General features: G+C 30.8%; 2 protein-coding genes and 1 long non-coding RNA gene across 3 annotated transcripts; 2 read left to right on the top strand and 1 right to left on the bottom strand.

Annotated features, from left to right (window-relative positions):
* Positions 1–3,329: 3,329 nt before the first annotated feature.
* Positions 3,330–4,954, bottom strand: LOC104882271 (uncharacterized). Its single transcript, XR_787986.3, has 3 exons — positions 4,464–4,954; positions 3,973–4,083; positions 3,330–3,901 (listed from the first exon to the last, which is right to left on the bottom strand). It is a non-coding gene; the product is annotated as an uncharacterized LOC104882271 (long non-coding RNA).
* A 6,413-nt stretch (positions 4,955–11,367) lies between these two features.
* LOC100854961 (uncharacterized) lies at positions 11,368–13,569 on the top strand. The gene has a single exon (XM_059733967.1). The coding sequence runs from the start codon at positions 11,368–11,370 to the stop codon at positions 13,567–13,569; it is 2,202 nt and encodes a 733-aa protein (XP_059589950.1).
* A 4,185-nt stretch (positions 13,570–17,754) lies between these two features.
* On the top strand, positions 17,755–20,441 carry LOC132252831 (uncharacterized). Its single transcript, XM_059734168.1, has 6 exons — positions 17,755–18,174; positions 18,281–18,457; positions 18,539–18,643; positions 18,711–18,780; positions 20,159–20,251; positions 20,346–20,441. The coding sequence occupies exons 1-6, from the start codon at positions 17,945–17,947 to the stop codon at positions 20,439–20,441; spliced, it is 771 nt and encodes a 256-aa protein (XP_059590151.1). The 5' UTR covers positions 17,755–17,944.
* The last annotated feature ends 536 nt before the right edge of the window (positions 20,442–20,977 follow it).

Below are 20,977 nucleotides of genomic sequence, written 5' to 3'. Positions count from 1 at the left end.
ATATTTATCAATGATTTCAATGAGAAGACGCATGAGTCGGCCTAATTTTATCCCTAGTTAGTTGATAATTTAATAAGTTTTCAATAATGTTTTGCAATTTTGACAATTTTCCTAAATATATAACCTCCTTGTTTTGATATTGATACACTACAAGAAAAAGAGTCATTGTTGACATATATTATCTTTACTTAAGGTAGTATATGTCAATATTTTTTATTTAAATGGGCAACTATGACACATAAAACTTAGTTAAAAGAAATAATGACATATATGAATTCCAGTTATTATTCCATGACTTATGACGATGCAACCTTGACAGAGAATTTATAAGTCAATATAAAATTAATATATTTGTATGTCAAGGTAGCTAAATAAAGGCAATAATGACATATATGGAATTTGTTAAAATTTTCTTTAATTCATAGTAATACAATCTTGATAGAAAAATTATAAGTCAATATATATAGTTAAAATATTCGTATGTCAAGGTTGGTAAAAGCTATCTTGACAAATAATTTATAAGTCAATGTAATTTCATTTATAAATCTATTAAGGTTATATTAGTAAATATTGAAAATCTCACTTGTCATTTTTTTTTTCTTTTAATTCTATCTAGACCCATTCCCATCTAGAAGCAACTTGAAAGAAAATCCTAAGAGGCCACCAATAAAAATTTTGTGAAAAGTTAAAATATTTTTCATGAAAATTTATTGGACTAGATATTTATTCTCCTTGCAAATATATATCCTTTATAGGGTTTAAATTTTTGTTTTTTTTTTTTTGTTTTTTTTTTTTTGCATTTTTTATGACATTTATTAAATGATGTAACATGACTTCCTTTTATTTGGTTTATTATTGCAACCATAATAATTATGAAAAAATTCATTATAGTATTTTAGGAAAATTTGGAACTTAAAAAAAAGTGGTCCTTAATTATTTTAGGAAACTATGGTACTGTTTAGAAGTACCATTATATAATTCATTTGGACAACAAGAGAAGACATAAAAATTGTATATCAAATTTCATTAATTATAATTTTAAGATAATGAAATTGTTTTATATTTATGCATAAAAAGTTGAAAATAAAATATGTAATATTTTTAATTCTCTCTTATCTAAGTCCTAAGGATGCTTTGATCTCATAATATGATATAGACCACTGGCATGAGGTTGTCCATAATCTAACCTTAAATATGAATGAAAATTTCTTTGATCTTGAGCTCGGGTTGTGCAAGGAATGCTTACTCAAGGTTCAAGAACATTAATCAAAGGAACATGAAATTAAAGCCAAGTGAAAGGCCCATGAAATCTCCGTCTTTGATCTTGCTGCAATTCAGCTGCGCACTCTCTGTTTTTGCTCCTCATGGCATGTTTTGCTGGTACACACCCCATTGGTCCAGTGCCCGTCACAAAAACCCTTCGTGCTCCAAGCTTATATAGCCTCTGCAACCATAAGTTTAGACCATACATATAAGTCACTAAAATATATAACATTAATACATTGTATTTTGTTAGAAAATGGGACAACCCAACGCACAAAATAGTAATAGTGCTTATTTATAAAGTTTACATGCATTGGAAAAGGCTCTAATGTAACAAGTGTCTCTACCTACCAAAACAAGTCTCTTGTGATAGACTATCATATATGCAATACCATAATGCATTTGCCCTCAACTCATCCCCAATTCCTCATTAGATTCAATAGTGAATATTTTATGCAGATTAGGCCAAAATGTAACACATGCTGGGGAGAATTACCATTAGATTTTTTCGGCACTTGGAGATGAGATAGCAAACATAATTGGGAAGAATAAATTGGCGAGATCTTGTAGAGTTGGGCACCAAGTAGTAGTTGTTGACAAAGTCGTTTCTGCCTAGAGTGATGAGGACGAGTGCTTTAAACAAAAGGAAACAAGACATGTTGGCCACATATTATTAAAGAACACCTGGGAGAAGTGGAATGTACAAGTTGCACCATGTATGGAAGGCTAATAAAAAGTTATTTCTAAATCGTAATTATTTTTTTAGATGTTGACCACAGATTATTGAAGAACACATGGGAGAAGTGGAATATAAGGATGCAACACATACCAAAGGCTACTGCCTGAAAATGATGACAGACCAAGCTTGAAAAAGAAAGTGAAGCACAGGGTTGTCTCTGAAGAAATTATTAGTTGGAAAAACGAACTCAAAATCTCGTTAGTAATAGGATATCACCCTTGAGATTGTGGACCAAAAGCGAGATGGATGGACTCTCCCTATGTCCTCATCTTCCCTTTTCCGGTTCAAGGTGGCCACCTCAACGCCATGCTTAAACTCACCCAAGTACTGCATGTTGAGCCTCCAGCTCAAATACCATTGCCACAGTTTTTTTAATCCATACAACTTACAAGAAAAACAGAAGCATTCCAAATTCTAGTAAATGACATGCAAAAAATAAGTAAAGAAAACAACATAAAATAAACAAAATGATTCAAATGGTTCACCCAATAAAGCTGTATTGATAGGCAAGGGCAGTGAACAAACTTCACCAATTATATAAAAAAAATTTCCCAACCATAAAAAAAATTATGTCTAATATAATAACTTAATATTATAAATTAAAATAAAATTAATTTTGATAAATCAAATTAATGACTTAAAGCTTAAACATAATTTAACTTAATATTAAGTTTTAACAAATATAGTTTTAATTAAAAAAAAAAGTTTCATTTGAAATGATTTTACTATATCTTGGGTTTTTTTTTTTGGAAATTTTCATTAGGATTGCAATATGAGTAGGCCCAAGCCATCCAATCTAGAGCCCAGGTTGACCTAGAAAAAATTTAAAGAGCCTCGTCATTGTCATTCTACTGTATATCATCCTAATCCTTGACTGACTTAGATTTAGAAAAAGGAATGAGAAAATCAAAACCACACACACAAAAACAAAAGGGAAGAAAGACTATGCATTGAGCGAGTGGGAGGAGATGTATTCTATCGTGGGAAAAGAATCTGAGTCCACGTCTCTCAAAGTCCACTCTCCACAGCGTGGTCTCTGGAGTAAGAAAAGGGAGACGAGGACCAAAGAAAAAGCCAAAGGAAAATTGCAGCTGGGTTTGATGCCAACCCAACAAGTCACGGACTCGGCCCACACCTAATCCCACAGTCCTCACTCCTCACCCCCGAAACGGCTGATTCCACCGCTATTCTCGCCGTCTTACTTCCTTGCAATTTCTACATCCTCTATCATACAAATATGCTCATCTTATAAAAGAAGTATGCACCATACTATGATATTTCACGTCACATTTTGATGATTATATTCCAAGGGCAATACACATACTACTGCATAAACAAAGGGGCAAATTTCAAGGAACAATTTTTAGTTTCACAACAAACATTTTCTTGACCATACAAAAAATAAGGGGAAATTATTGAAAGCTAAAATGGTACTGGTAGAAGAGAGGAAACAAAGAGATGTAAGCAGGGCAACTCTCTTTTGTTAACATCTCTAACATTATTACAAGCGCTTTTCCAAAAGGCCAATCCCCGCCCCCCACCAACAACTAATCGTACCTAAATATCATTCCTAATGATAACCCTTATAGACTCTCTACTTTTCCCTCCCAGACAACTTTTATTCCTTTCCTTTTTCCAAATTCTCACCCTTGAAATCCTGAAAAACCAAAGAAGAAAAATCTCAGCAATATTTTGCTTTTGATCATTGTCTATCATTTTTTTCCTTTTCCTTTTTTCTATGTGACTTGAGCATTTCATCATAAGATTAGAGGGGCTTCATCAAGTGTCAGTGAGTCCATCCCCGAGGAACATCCATCTCCTGGTGCTTCATTGCAGGAGGCGCCGGCCAGTGCTGCTTCTGCGGTGGATACAGGCTGTTCCTTCGCCCTGGTGCCGCATCTACAGTGATTATCAACAAGATGTTTATTGAAAAAAAAAGATCAATTATCAAAGGGAAGTTTGTATAGTACCATGTTGCAGAGAGAAACGGCCACCCAGTGATGGTGATACAACACCCATTTCATCAAAGTTGAGTTTCAGGGCCTGGGCTACTCTGGCTGGTATAAGGGCAGTGGAAACTCCTGATTAAACCACAAGACACAACAATTAGAACAACTCCCAAGTGCCCATTTGAAAAAGGAAAAATGAGAACATGGGAAAGCAAACGGCAAAGATGCAAGAAGAAAATCTGTGAAAAGACCCGGCAAGTGGTCCCAAAAGAACTATTCCGATTCACATTGTCAGGTTATATCCAAGAAATAAAAAAATAGAAACCAGAAGATTAATCAGAATCTTTGAAATCAAACCATGCCATGAAAAGAATCAAAATTCAAAGCAAGTTGTGGATATTTAATGTAGTGGAGGTGTATTTTTAAATGAATAGTAACAGATCAGACAGAGAGAGAAGACAATAAGCAGGTTAAGAAAAGGCTCAAACGACCCAAATGGGCGAAAATGGTACCCTGTTTCTTGCGTGAATCTAAAGGGTTGCCGGTTCCACGAGGGAAGAAAACACCGGTGCCACAAGACCCACTTCTGGAATCAGACCCAGGAAGGAAAATGGCCCTCAGACCATAAAGCTTGAAACAAAAACTGTTTTAATTCAATTGATTTACCCCAAAGTCCACAAAAATTAATATCTAAAACAAGAGCTGAACACTTGTTGCATGTCGGATTCCACACGGTGAGTTCCGATGGAGTTGACAACCGAGTTCTACATGATGAGCTAAAAAAACGTTTGGGTCGAGCCATCCCCTCCACCTCTTCACGAATCATTTGCTGCATATTGAAACTGCTATGGTGTTTAGTTTGAAGGAAAGAAGAAGACGACATCACAGTGAGAGTAGGTGCTGCTGATCTAAATGTGCATGTGTGGAGGGATAAAGAGGGAGAATTAATGGACGGGAAGCATGGATATCATTATGACAAATGGGTTTTGGGCAGCCCAAAGCATGGGCTATGTCAGAAGAAAGAGGCGTGATGTCTGATGAAGGTGGTAGGGATAGGTTTTTTTTATTGCCTAAAGAATAGGTTGTTGCAGGGTATGGCATGGTCTGAAGTACTTGTCTTGAGCAACTAAAAATAAGCTTTAAAGAGAGAGTGGTATGGCAGATACGTTTTAAGCCATCTGAAATATGAGCAGTAACAAGTAGCAACAAAGCACAATTGATGGGTGAGAGAAATGGGAAGCTAGGCTACTATTGATGGACGGACGGTTGATGCATGGGTTAGTTTAAGGTGTGTTTGGTATGTTTTAAATTAGATGAAATCTAAGTATAAATATTTCATAAAATCATACAAGTTGCATATTTGTTTTTGATTTAGAAAATTAATTTATTTTATGTTTTGATATGTGAATTTTAATATCATATAAACTTTACTTATGATTCATGATATCTAAAAATAATAACTATTTTGGCATGTTTATTATAAAAAAAAAATAATACATTTTGTTTTATATTTTAAGACATGAATTAGACAACCATAATAAACTCAAATTTTAATTTTGTTTTTGGTTCATAAAGTATTAAAAAGAGAATTGCTTTGATATATTAATAAACTAAAATCTTTATTTTGATTTAGGATTCCTGTGATGTTAAAAAAATTAAATTATTTTATCATAAAATGAAGCTTTGAATATATATTTAATAACCTTAACATATTATTTCTCAATTTAATCATTCAATATATTGATTAATACCTCAATTTCTATAATTTATAAGATAAAGTTAACAAAAAAACTTGAATCTTATTAAATCATTCTTAAAAAAGAAAAAAGAAAAAACTCATTCCAATTCATTATCAAAACCTTATTGTATTTTATATTTTTAAAGAATATGATATCAATTATTATATTATTTTAAAACATGAATTTATTTGTAAGAATTAAGGTTTTAGAATTATAAACAAACCTAAATATGATGTAAATCAATAATAAATAAAAAAAACAAAGTCCTAAACTAATAATTAAGGGTCACTACACACAAAATAGGGATCCACTTAGTCTCTCCAAAATATCTAATTGAAAATCCAAAACTAGTGATCAATATAGTCTTAGTGGACCATCAATTAATAAGAGCTAAACACAACTTAAAAAACGACCACAATTGCACACTAAAGCATCAAAGGATGTAGGAGGACAATCCTATATGGAATGTGTCAAGAGAACAAAATACAAAGTTTATAATATTCTAAGAAAAAAAAAACACATTACCATATACATAATCACTTTGTAAAAAATGTTTTCATTAGGATTATAATTGAAATGTTGATATAGAAATTAAATAAGATGTAGAAATTCATTATGTTTCTTATATATTATTGTATTTGGATGCCATATTAAATTATAAATAAGAATTCATTGGAAAACAAATATAAATCTTGTTTAACTAACTATCAAATGAAAACTAGATGAAGCAAAATATAATTTTAAAGTATTGTGTTTTCCTTTATTTGTATTTTATAATTTTTAATTTATTTAATCTTTTCATTTTTTTTTTAAAGGCAAAAGAATTGCTCTTAAGAAGCTCCCTATATTGTTAATGAAAAAACAATTATCTGATAATGTTGTTAATTTCCAAAAATAATATTTAGTTTTTAAAAATGAAACTATATTTTGAATGGTACAGTGGAACTATTACAAAATATTGTTATGATTGACTAAGTTTTCTTACCTCATAAAACAAAAGGTTCTCTCTCCAACTACAAAATGTATGTTTTGAGATTACTTTATTTTATTTTTTTCTTATTTTCTCTCCTTCTAAGCTTTCTTTTTGTTTTATGATTCTCTAATATGTGTTTGTCTTTATATTTATTATAATAATTATAAGAGATGGATGAATGCACCTCTCTATTTCAATTTTAATTTTGGATTATTGGTCAAGTTGTAATACCATTATATATATATATATATATATATATATATATATATATATATATATTATTTCAATTCTTCAAAGTACAGTGATCTTTCTCATTAGCCATTTAAAAAATATATATATTAATACAATAAGCTTTAAAATTTCATTTCCATCTTGAATTTCTTGAATAAAAGATTCATTAAGAAAATTAGAGGAGAGAATGTATTAAGAAAATTAGGGGAGAGAAAATTGATGAATGTGAAATTTGAAAAAAAAATGTTATATTAAAACTTCATAAGTCCTTTTCTAATATGTTATGTAATCTAGATTATAATATATGTTATATTAAAAAATATTATTATTTTTTAAATATCCCATTATTCCAACAGGTGGTCTTGGTAGTGAGATACTAAATGAGTATACGTTTACTCAATTCCAAAATTGCAAGAAGCATGACAAAGAGGCTATTGAAAAATATATTGGACATGTTATCCTAGCATCCTGCAAGTGTAAAGGCAATGTTGGAAAAGTTTAGAGTAGAGCCTTGGAGGTAGTGGAGTCACGTCATCAGCATCCTAACTATCAAGTGCTTAAATGCTGCATGCTAGATGGGAAGTGGAAGACTACTTATAGGCTATAGGATAGTGGAGAAAATGTCATCTCTCCAATCATCATCCCTAAATTGTTAGCTACTTATAGCTTGTCAAAATATTGAACATTACCACCCATTCGGTGGAGAAAAAAATAATTAAAAAGCGGGAAAAAAATCCATAAAAAAGGTGTTGAGTGGGAAAAAAATCCATAAAAAGTTGTTGCTATATATTTAAACGTTTTTGATATATATAATTAGAATCAAGGGTAAAAATACCAATAATTACGAATATATTGGTACTTCAATTTTAGGGATATATAAAAAATATCAGAAAAATATCAATGAATATTTTTTCACAAATATGGGTGGAGCAAAAATTATTTAACATTCATAGAAATGCTCGGAAAAACTGTAAAAATGATAAAATAAGCAACAATACACATTTTGAAATTATTTTGTAAGTATAATTGACATAGATGTGATAAAAAGAAAAAAACATAAATAAACAAACATATATCGGTAGATTCAATATTTCAATTTTAAGAATAATAAATATGCATTTTGAAAATGTATAAAGTTAGAATAGAGTTAAAAAAATATTTGTTTTTATTGAATAAAAATAATTTATACATATGACATTGCAATAGGACTTAGTATCAAAATGAAGATCAATATGGTTCTATCATATTGTTAGATGAAGGGAGCCTATTTTGTTGAAGACAATATTTATTTTCAAAATTTTAAAATACTTTTATCATAACATGTTTTATTACATTTTAAATGAAAAATAAAATTAATTTATATCAAATATTTCATTTGAGATTTATTAAAATTATTAATAAATTATCTTATAAAATTAATTTTAATTTCTAAAATATGGCCTTTAGAAAGCAAAATTGCTGATTTCATCAAGCGAAATTTCTCATAATTTGTTTCATTGTTTTTTTTTTTTTGTACTAAATCTAAAAATAAAAAAGCCACCCACTTCCTTTGACTCGGCCATGAAGAAGCCATTTTTGAAGTTGCCTTCCACAAGAGAGAATCCCTAAAAAGGCCATTGTTTCCTTTGCCACTCTCATTGAAGTTGCCTTCCACAAGAGAGAATCCCCAAAAAGGCCATTGTTTCCTCTGCCACTCTCATTCAACGCAGGTACTATTCTAATAAGTTTATTATTACTATTATTATTATTGCAATCTCCATTTGATTCCCATGAAAATCCATCACCCATTCCATTTCCAGGAATATTCTTCCTTTGTTGATTTCGGAGACAATCCATGCAAAACCCCCATGGAAAACCATAAAAAAAAAAAAAAATGCTTTTTTCTTTGCTTTGTGTGGTTTCTGGATGTGTTGTAAGGGTCTCTTAGCTTTTGTGCCATTGGATTTAAATATTATGAACCCTAACTCCACGATTTTTGAGGTAGGCTAAAAAAACTCAACATTTACCTGCAAATCATGGTCATATTATTGAATAGCATGTTATGTCTTTTTTTTTTTTTTTTAAAAAAAAAAAACAAACAGATTTTGTATCCTGTGCGTGGCTTGGACTAGTAGGAAATATCGGTAAATTTTCCGAAAAATCGGTAAAAATACCGATTAATATCGAAATATCAGATAGATTTTGGAAAATTTACCAAAATTTCTGTGGACCAATAATTGGTTACGAATTTTGTGTTGGAGCCGGCTGATCAATGATATTTCTCTCTGAAATAGTATTTCATTTATAATTATTATGAAAGCAATGATAAACAATTTATTAAAAAACATGACAAATTTTATGGTAAAATTATTTATTAATAAAAAATTGTTTATATGAAAAAGATAAACATTAAATATGAAAATTCTAAAATTATTGAAAGAAAAATATTATAAAATAAATATCATAAATAAATTAAAATGGATATTTTATAATTCTAATTTATTTATTACAAAATTCATTATAAAATATTTTATTGCTATGTAATGATGGTCCACAATTACCAACCCATTGTAGAAATAAGCAAAGCTTTCTCAAACTGCATGGGTACGTAATGATGATCCTATCTTTTTATCCAAAAAGTAGAACAAGAAACATGAAACCTGGATAAGAAAAAGGAAACAAACAAGGGGAAAAAGAACTAAGAGTTTTAATGGATATTGATGTTCTATTTGTTGTTTAAAAGCTCATATCCTTGTACCAAAAATGCAGGTCCTCCTAATCATGGGTTAGTGTTTTAATTTCTCAATCACTAGAGGACAATTTCAAGGGACAAGTCTTGTTAAGGTAATTCTTTACTCTCTCCTGTTTCTCTCTCTCTATACTTTCCCATGAAACTCTAACTTGTCAATACTTCATTTTTTTTTAAAGGAAATTGAACATATATAATCAAACTTGTAGTTGAGTTATTTGATGGTTAGTAGATTTGGTCTAGTGGGTGGGTTTACTTTTGATTTAATTTGATTCCATTGAATGTGACGTTGATGACTTTATATTTTGAGTATTAACTTTTGTTTGTTTGTGGCCAAGTGTAATTAAATTTCTCTACTCATGAGTTTTCAAGTAAATATATTTCTTTTTTCCGCTACTAGGCAAATAACAAATATGTTAAAGGAATTAAATGTATTTCATTTTAATGTGTTAAGGATACTTAGATAGAATTTAAATAAGTTCATGCATGAAACATTAGACTTCCCGTTCTAGCATCCTTGTATGACAAAAATTTCTCTTATTACATGCTAAGGACATTTAAGTTGTTAAAGAATGCAAATGGTTCATTGATGAACTAGTTTGAAGTTGACAACTTCTAACTTAGTCTAGCATGTGAATGAGACTTTTTTTCTACAAATGATGCTTGAATTGTCCAATTGGACAATATAAGGAAAACATAATATCTTTGAAGTTACGCTCTTATGCTTCATTCATTTTTTAGAAATTTCGACATTCGTTCCTTTTGTTCTCTAGGTGCATATTTGGACAAGGCTGAATAATATGCCTTCTCCATTTTGTGTACTTAGAGAACTATAGGGAAATGCTGTCGAAAGTTTTCTAAAATGAAACGAAACATAATAGTAGTTGACATGTAGGGATTATGTTTTCCTATATGGGATAGGAACCACCACCTAAACTAGGAAGTTGGAGATGTTAGAATGCATAAGACATGTAGTTTAAGTTGATTTTAGTTTAACAAGATAGAATCATGAGAGTTAATTATGTTTCTTGGTTTAATATTTTGATATATAAATTTATTTTAATTTTACAGAAATATGCATAATAAATGATCTTCGACGATTCGCTATTGAATAAAGACTTGAAAAAGTGTAACATATATTTATTTCTCATTTGTATGGTAGTGCATAAACTAGATAGGATCATAATTCTATAAGAGAACCACATTTTTTACTTTGGTTCAATACCTAATGAAATTAAATGTATTTAATAAGATGAAATATCATGAACTAATAGGAATTTTAAATGGATAATTTGTGGCATTACCTACAATGACATGAATTGAATATGACAATTTTTATAATTAACTATCTCACTTTGATATACTTGTAGACAACATGGCTATATTACATGATGAATCCTTTTGATATATGACACAACATTAATGTTAAAATTCCTCATGATTAATTCATTGTGTATTTCAATCATAGAATGAATCGAAGTTGGATGTCTAAAGATAGAATGTCACGGGAGTATGAGGAAGGAGTTGAGTACTTCATTAATTTTGCATTAGAACATTGTCCGAATCAAAGTGGAATTCGTTGTCCTTGTATGTGATGTGGAAACTTAATACATCATACACCTAACAAGATTCGGGAACATATGTTTTTCAATGGTATTGACCAAAGTTATCATACATGGTATTGGCATGGAGAAGCAGGTCCTACTAGTAGACAACCAACTGAAATGGCACAATGTTATGACACGATGGATTGTGGTGACGTTGCTAGTACAGTACAAATGGTTCATGTTATAGATGATGAGTTCATGACAGACCCAATGTCATTTAAAAAATTGCTTGAAGATGCTGAAAAACCTTTGTATCCTGGTTGTATAAAGTTCACAAAGCTTTCTGCATTAGTTAAATTGTACAATGTGAAGGCACGGTATGGGTGGTCAGATAAAAGTTTTTCAGATTTACTCCAAATATTAGGGGATATGCTACCGGTCAACAATGAGATGCCCTTATCCATGTATGAGGCAAAGAAAGCATTGAATGCATTAGGGATGGAATACAAAAAGATACATGCATGCCCAAATGATTGCATACTATACAGGAATGAGTTAAATGATGCATCTTTATGTCCTACTTGTGGAACGTCAAGGTGGAAGGTAAACAAAGTTGGGGCAAGAAACACTAAGAGGATTCCTGCAAAAGTGTTGTGGTATTTCCCACCCATCCCTAGGTTTAAGAGGATGTTTCAATCTCCCAAAATAGCCAAAGACCTAAAATGGCATGCAAAAGGTAGAGAAAATGATGGTAAGCTTCGACACCCAGTGGATTCCCCAACATGGCAACTAGTGAACCAAATGTGGCCTGAATTTGCTTCAGATTGTAGGAACCTTAGACTTGCTATTTCAGCAGATGGTATCAATCCTCATAGCTCCATGACCAGTAGGCATAGTTGTTGGCCTATTCTCACAATAACTTACAACCTTCCCCCTTGGTTATGTATGAAGAGGAAATTCATGATGTTATCTTTGCTAATATCAGGACCACGACAGCCTGGTAAGGATATTGATGTTTATTTGGCACCATTAGTCGATGATTTGAAAGCATTGTGGGAGGTAGGGGTGAAAGCCTATGATGCACATCAACGAGAGTTCTTCACATTAAAGGCTATTTTGTTATGGACGATTAATGATTTCCCTGCATATGAGAACTTGTCTGGTTGCACTGTTAAGGGATATCATGCTTGTCCAATATGTGGTGAAGAAACAAATTCACATTGGCTAAAACATGGGAATAAGAACTCATATACTGGCCATAGAAGGTTTCTTCCATGCAACCATCCATTTAGAAAGCAAAAAAAGGCATTTAATGGTGAACAAGAGTTTAGGTTACCTCCAAAAGAACTTACTGGAGAGGAAATATTTACAAAGGTTGATATGATTCATAACTCATGGGGAAAGAAAAAGAAGGTTAAACAATGTGAATCCTTTGCTAATCCTACAAGTTGCTGGAAAAAGAAGTCTATATTTTTTGAACTTGAATACTGGAAATATTTTTATATCCGACATAACTTGGATGTCATGCATATAGAGAAGAATGTTTGCGAGAGCATCATCGGAACCGTGCTTAACATTCCAGGTAAAACAAAGGATGGAGTAAAGTCTCGACTTGATCTTCTCGAAATGGGCTTAAGGCCTGGCTTAGCACCAACCTTTGGGTTGAAGCGAACTTATCTTCCCCCTACATGCTATACTCTAAGTAGAAAGGAAAAAAAAATAGTATTGCAGACTTTGGTTGATTTAAAGGTTCCTGAAGGTTATTGTTCAAACTTTAGAAACCTTGTGTCCATAGAAGAGCTAAAGCTTAATGGTCTTAAGTCCCATGATTATCATGCACTTATGCAACAACTACTACCAGTAGCAATAAGATCTGTGTTGCCTAAGCATGTCAGATATGCCATTACAAGATTGTGTTTTTTCTTTAATGCACTTTGTGCAAAAGTGGTGGATGTGTCAAGATTGAATGATTTACAACAGGACATAATGGTGATTTTGTGCTTGCTAGAGAAGTATTTTCCACCTTCCATCTTTGACATCATGCTTCATTTAACAGTGCATTTGGTAAGAGAGGTTAGATTATGTGGACCAGTGTATATGAGATGGATGTACCCATTTGAAAGGTACATGAAAGTTCTGAAGGGTTATGTTCGAAATCATAATCGTCCAGAAGGGTGTATTGCTGAGTGCTATATCGCTGAGGAAGCCTTAGAGTTTTGTACAGAGTATTTATCGGGCATGGATGCAATTGGAATTCCTTCTAGTATGAAAGATGAATGGAAATGTGGGAAACCATTACTTGGTGGTCGTGCAATAACTATTCATGATTATAAATTGGTGGAGCAAGCACATCATTATGTTCTACAAAATACAACCATTGTACAACCGTTTATTGAGTAAGTGTCATATATGTGAATATATGATTTTAAAACTCTAACTAATGTTTATACAAACCATGACTTGCCTATTTTTGCTTGATAGTGAACATATGAAATATTTGAAGACAAAATATCCTCGTCAATCAAAAAGAGTGAAGTGGCTAGAGGATGAACATGTGCTCACATTTAGTCATTGGCTTAGAAAAAAGGTATGAAACTATTCATACTCCCCTTAAAATTTAATGCTTACAAAATTTAAATTACATTAACTTACATATCATTAATGAACCTTATAGGTTTCAGATGACATAAGCAAGAAAGAACCTATTGAAAAGGAACTTAAGTGGCTTGCACAAGGACCAAGACAACAAGTTCTTACGTACCTTGGATATATAATTCATGGTTGTTGTTACCACATCAAGAACCGTGATGAGGCACGAGTCAACCAAAATAGTGGTGTTAGTATTGTGGCATCGACCATGCAAATTGCAAGTTCCAAAGATAAGAATCCTGTGCTTGGTGACATGTGTTTTTATGGGATTATCACAGAGATTTGGGACCTTGATTATAACATGTTTAACATTTGTGTTTTTAAGTGTGATTGGGTTGATAGCAAGAATGGTGTCAAAGTTGATGAGTTTGGTTTTACATTAGTTGATTTGAGCAAGATAGGACATAAATCAGATCCTTTCATTTTGGCAACGCAAGCCCAACAAGTTTTTTATGTAGAAGATCAAGTTGATCCAAGATGGTCTATTGTATTATCAAGGCCAAAAATGGAGTTGTTTGACATAGAAGGTGATGACAACATAGCCGACAATTGTATGGAGCATCACCCATTTGCGAATGGGATGCCTAATATTAAGTCTTTTGATGAAGTTGAAGATTATGATGAAATTTGTATGCGTACTGATTGTGAGGGGATTTGGATTGAAAATTAAGCTTAATACTTTTTTTTGGTTGTGATTGTGATTACTAAGTGTATTATGTGATTTTTGAGTTATTGTTAATATACAATATGATGCTCAACAATGTTATGTTTTTATTTTATTCTTGTCAAATATATTTTTATTATTATATACTTGCTAAGCTATTTTAAATAAATGTAGTTAGCATCATATTTATATATTTTGAATAGTTTGAACTTTCATTTGAACTTAATTGATATGTAGTTAAATAAATGTTGCTTATATGTTGATATTGTATGTTTAATTTAAGATTAGACAAGATAAAGCCATTACTCACTTATTTCATATTGATTCAACTTTTAAATAATTTAAGGGGTAATTGCATTGAAGGTTTCCATAGATTTGAATTAAAAACTTTAAATCAAAGTGTTAAACTACGTACTATGCAAAACAAAGCAAAAGGTTTTATGGGAAGATAGATTGAATCCACCAACCCATAATGAACCGGTTTGAAACATTAATAAATAACATATATGAATTAACTGTAAACATAATAACAACCTACATTATATGAAGTTGATCTTCGTTAGGAGTCATCTAACAATGGAAAAATATGTTTTAATTGATAGTTTAATATTCTTATTTCCAACTGAAACGGTGTATGAATACCATAAATTTTATTTTCTTGCTCCTTCCTTTGTTTTAGGTCACTTGTTTATGCTAGAGAACAAAACTTTTGAGAGATAATTGATCAAGTTGCAATTTTTGTGTAATTGAATAACATTAGTTTTAAAAAATTCAAATAAAGTTTCATTAATGTGAATTTGGTGGATTTTTGACTTTATGTGAATTTAGAGAAAATCTTCTTCAATTTATTTTACTTCAACGAATGTAGTCTTTGGTTTGTTATTGTTAACTATTAGTGACATTACTCCATCCTCAATATTGTGTAAGTGAAGCCATGTATCCTAGAATCATTAAAGTTAAGGCAACCACATCTCATTACATATGATTAATACTTATATGCTTAATAGTAGGAAAATCAAACACCTTGCAATGCATCCTCAACCCACACTCTTAAACTTCATTTTATGAGTATTGCATCCTAACTAGAAACATGCATTCCAATTAGGACCTTATAACAGTAGTGACTAAAATAGATGTAATTTAACTAAGCTATAATGGTAGAATGTGTGTGTGTGTGTGTGTGTGTTTATAAGATAAGTCATGGTAATTTTCTTTAAACTCGATGATATGTTGTTGTTGAGGTTTAGCAATAGATTAGCCTATTAATTTTATGCATATTTCATAATCAACATTTAAGATTAATTTTCATGTATTGCAAAGTTTGTACAACAATGATTTATTCATACTTATGAAATCATTTCGTAACTAATTTCTTTAGATTTAGTTGAGATACATTTTCAAGTGTTGTTTATTATTGCCTAATTCTGAATTATTTGGGAACTTGGGAGAAAAGTGCTACATTTTTACGGATGGCTCCACCAATAAGAGATAAAAAGCAGGTAACTATTAAAATATCATGTTTTACTTTTGAATGTAAGATATATATATATGTATGTATGCATTATGAGATTAATCATATTCTTTTGATTGTCATGTAGATGGATGAAAAGGAAGGAAAACAGAAGATTACTTCACCAAAAAGGTTAAGAGGCCCAACTTTAAAACCTGAAATTGCTAAAAAGAGAAGTGAAGGACTGAAAATTGACATTCAATATAATGATGATGGTGAGGGAGTGGGTGAGGGATATGTACAGCTTGTATCATACATGGGTGTGTTAGCACGAACCATGGTGCCAGTTTATCATACTGATTGGAGAGTAGTGCCTGTGGAATTGAAGGAGAAATTATGGGATTGCGTTAAGGTATATAGAAATCTATTGAAATTATTTTTCTATATTTTGTGTAGACTGACATGATTATTAAATAATCAATTTTTTATCAAGTATGTAGTAATCTAATGAAATTATTTTCCTTTATTTTGTGTAAATAATCAAGATCTTATATTTTAGGGTGCATTCTTGGTTGATGAGAATAGCAAAAACAACGTCATATCATCCATTGGGACTAGCTTTAGGTCATTCATGCACAGATTGACAAAAGAGTATATCCTGCCTTATAAGGATAAACCCGAGTATCTTTTGCAGCCACCAACTGAATATAATTACATTCCAATTGAAGATTGGAGAAAGTTAGTGGCTAATAGGTTGTCAAAAGAGTTTCAAGTTAAATCAAAAAAAGGAAAAGAAAGGAGGGCAAAATACGTTTATATTCATCGAGTGAGTAGGAAAGGATATGCAAGACTTCAAGAAGAATTGGTAAGTTGAATTAGTATATTTTATTTTGTTGGACATTTACTTTTGTAAAGTTTAATTACTTCACTTTTTTGTTTTTTGATAGATGCAAAAGACAGGTTCGAGGAAACCTATTGATAGATGGGTCTTGTGGAAGCTAGCAAGATTGAAAAAAGGTGAATATGATGAAGTTACGAGGCCTGTAGTGGAAAAGATTGTAAGTTGTCAAACCTATACTTAGTTTTAGTCAATTTCATTTGTTTTTTTTTTTTTATTTAATATGACTTTTGAAGTATCTCATATTTTTTTGGAGGATGAGTTGACAAAGGCTGTTGAGGAAGGGAAGATCACATGTGTTGGCCAAAAGGATATCCTCACTTTAGCATTGGGTACATTAGAGCATCCTGGACGGGTTAGAGGAAAAGGTGGAAAAAAAAGCCTAAACAATTCTTCAACACACCAAAACCCACAAAAACTCTTGAAGAGGAGGAATGTCAAAGGATGTTAATGGAGAAAGTCAAGAGCTTGGAAGAGGAGATCATTGCTTTGAAAGCTGGAAAAAAAGAACCCCTCACACCCCGCTCTGAAGTGAGCAGCACAAACATAAGGAAACAATTGTTGCAACATGAAGAAATAGGAGGGAAGACTCATGATAGTGCTCATGTGGAGAACCTATCAGTACAAGGGACTCGAAAAGCTTCTCCACTAACTCAGGTATATATGCCTTTTTCTAAGTTAAATTTATAAAAACAATATATAAAATAACTATAATGAAAGACTAAGGATTACAAAATATGTTTTTACAGGTTTATAAATGCAAATTAGCTCTTGAAACTGAAGATAACATTGTTGCATATGGAACTTATTTACGAGATTCACAGATTTCCATTGATGGTGCTGATATATTAGTAGTCATCCTTTACCCTCTTCAACCTAATGCACTTTTTCCATTCCCACTTTCTGAAAACATTAGGACAATAAGGGAGGGTGTTGGATATGAGGTTTTGTGGCCTATTGCATTTGTGATAAATGATGATGATGAGGTGAATAACGTTATACCCAAACTTTCAAAGTTGAGTTATATTTTCCTACACTCTTGGTTTCTTTATTTTTCATTTTAATGTCATGCATCTATTTATGTGTTTAGGATGTTGGCAAGAGGAAGAATAAAATGAAGAAGATACAAGCATTCCCAAAGAAAATCAAATATGAGAATCCTAGAGATGTACAACTGTTTTCTAAAACAGTTTCAACAATGTTGGAGGGTAAACCGGCACCCAAAGTTGACTTTCCAATCAATGTTTTTGGGATGAAATTTCAAACTTTCCTCTTGACAAGTGAAATGAATGATGTAATTTCTGCAAAAGAGTTGACTATGAATTGCATATGTTTCTATATTTGGTGAGATTTTGTTGTAAATCTTTATGTTACATTCATGATATAAATAAGTAGAAGCTGTTTTTTTTTTTTTTGTTAAGTAATTCTAAATTGGGTGATATTTCATTAGGCGGTTGCATGAACATCTGGATGAGACACTACAGGAGAAAATTATATTTATTCATCTAGGAATGGTGTCCAAGGTTGGAACAATAGCCCCACAAATTGAAAAAAGAGCAAGGTTCATTGCTGATCGCCTAATTGACTCTAAATTGGCAGACTTGGTTTTTCTTCCATATAACCCAAGGTAAGTTGTTAATCATAATTGTTTTTAATTTCTTAGCCTTATAAATGCTATTTATCTAAATTATATGTTAATATATTGCAGGTTTCATTGGGTTTTGGCTGTAATTGACCTCAAATCACAAATAGTCTACTATTTAGACTCGCAATTGCAACAGCCATACCAAGATATAAAAGATATTGTGAACATGTAAGCCTACCATAATTTTAGTTTTCATATCTCAAAACGAACACTAATGTAATCTTATTTTTTGTAGGGGGTTTCGAATTTTTGTATCTCAAAAGAAGAAAGGATCTAAAAAAGAGCTCAAGTGGATGGTTGTTGAGGTTACATTTTTTTTTTCTCCTAAACTTTTTGAAGACTTACCTACATTTAAGTTGCTTTCTTGAATGAAAATTTACTTGATTTTTGAAATGTAAAGATTCTATATGGCTTTCTCTCACATGAATATATACCTATATATATATATATGAATTTTCTTAGTTTATAATTGTTTTTGTTATTATTTCCTATTTCTAACTTGAGTTGAGAAAGATACCATATATGTTTGTTTCACTACCTTACGAAAATATAATCTAAAATGCTATGAATACAATGTACTCATATGTCCATTATTCCACTATTAATTAATGAAGTAGTACTAAAAAAGAACAAACCCATTTTTTCATGTGATTGAAAGATTTATGATCCATTTTTACCTTTTACAATTAATATTTCAAGAAATAGTAATAGAAACTAGAAGAAAAATAGTAAAATTTTTGTTAAAAATGCATGACTAGAAGACTTTTTTCAATTGTATTATGATGTGGAAGATCAAACCTTAGAAAATTCAAGCATAAAAAAATTAATATATACATAATTAGTCAATTTGAAATGTTGGTCATAGGAAGAACAATTATTAAATTTTGATCACTATATCCATAGCATTTACAATCCTTTAGAACAATTTAGATGTGTGTGTGGGTAAGGAAGCAATGGGGATCCTTTAGATTGCTTTGATCATGTTACTTAGGTGTGAGTTGTTCTTTATATCTTTCTTTTAACCTTAGTATGTCTTATATACATCCTATATTTAGTTTAGATGTTTCTTGTAAGGCACAACCTCTCTCTCTCTCTCTTTAATCAAAACTCTTTACTCTTTTATCCATCTTCAATCAAATTGTTCATATGTAAAACATTTATTCCTTATAATTACTAATTGCATTTCTCTTCTATAATGTCAATCTATGAGATGTAAAATGAGGTTAATACTACATATTTCGAAATATATTATCGATAATTGCTCTTGAAGCTTGATTGATTTACCTTAATGAAGTCTTTAAAGTCATGATCTTTTCTAAGGGATATTCTCACATAGACAAAAGTTAACTATTATATTTTTTTAAAGTTAATCACTATTCTTAATAAATATAATTAATCATTACCTTTATCTATTCATTTTTTTTTTCTCCATATTTCACATAGACATGTTATTGTACATTCTTATATTTTACCTAATTTAACCCTCCAAGTTGTAAACATGGGAGCTTAAGGTATTATGCTAGACATGTATTGAGTATAATTTAGGTGCAAATTTTACTTGAAACTAACATTATGTCATTCATTCTTTTTTTAAATTTAAAATGTGAATGATGAAAAAATTGACCAAATTTATATGATGTCATATTTGATTGTGAAATTTTGTTGCTATAATTTTGCTCATAGGGGCCCAAACAGTTGGATGGTGTCATGTGCGGATATTTTGTCATGCGATACATGCGAGACATAATTGCAAATAGAAGTCTCTTAACATCTCAGGTTTATCTGCCTATGTATTTTCATAAGTACATGAGAGCTTATACATATATTTAATGTTTCACAATAACATATTTTCTCTTGTCATATATTTTAGTTTGAAGGAAAAAAAACCTATTCACGAGCTGAGTTAGATGAAGTGAGATCTGAATGGGTCTCATTTTTGAGCACTCTTATCTTAGACCAAGTATAGTGGGTATGTTAATTTATAATTTTTTAATAAAATTTTAGACATAAATTTCAATTAATGTTGCATCTTTTCTCTTTGCAAGGTTTCGGGTGACATTTGCAGTTGTTGCAATTTTGAGATGACAAGATCATATGTAAGATCTTATTGTCATGCATAGATGCTGAAGTTTTGGATACTTTTGGGTACATACCTATATCTTTTAAAAGATACATTTGATGAAAGTACTAATTCATGTTTTTTTTTTTATTATGTATGTTTGTTGGATTCTTTTCGTATAAATTTTGGTACATGTTAATATCATTTTAGTAAAATTTCAAATATAGACTTAAAGTAATGTTGTTTTTTTTTTTTACTTGCAAGAGGTTGGGTGGCATTTGTAGCACTTGCAATTTTTAGAGTATAAAATCATGTATAAATTCTTGTTATCATGCATAATTATTTAATTTTTGGTTCTTTTTTAGTAAACATCTTATATATATATATATATATATATATATATATATATATATATATATATATATATATATATATATATATAT

The sequence above is a fragment of the Vitis vinifera genome, chromosome 17 (genome assembly GCF_030704535.1).
Source record: "Vitis vinifera cultivar Pinot Noir 40024 chromosome 17, ASM3070453v1".
Taxonomy (NCBI): domain Eukaryota; kingdom Viridiplantae; phylum Streptophyta; class Magnoliopsida; order Vitales; family Vitaceae; genus Vitis; species Vitis vinifera.
Note: the sequence above shows the minus strand (reverse complement) of the source record. Positions and strands in the feature narration are given on the sequence as shown.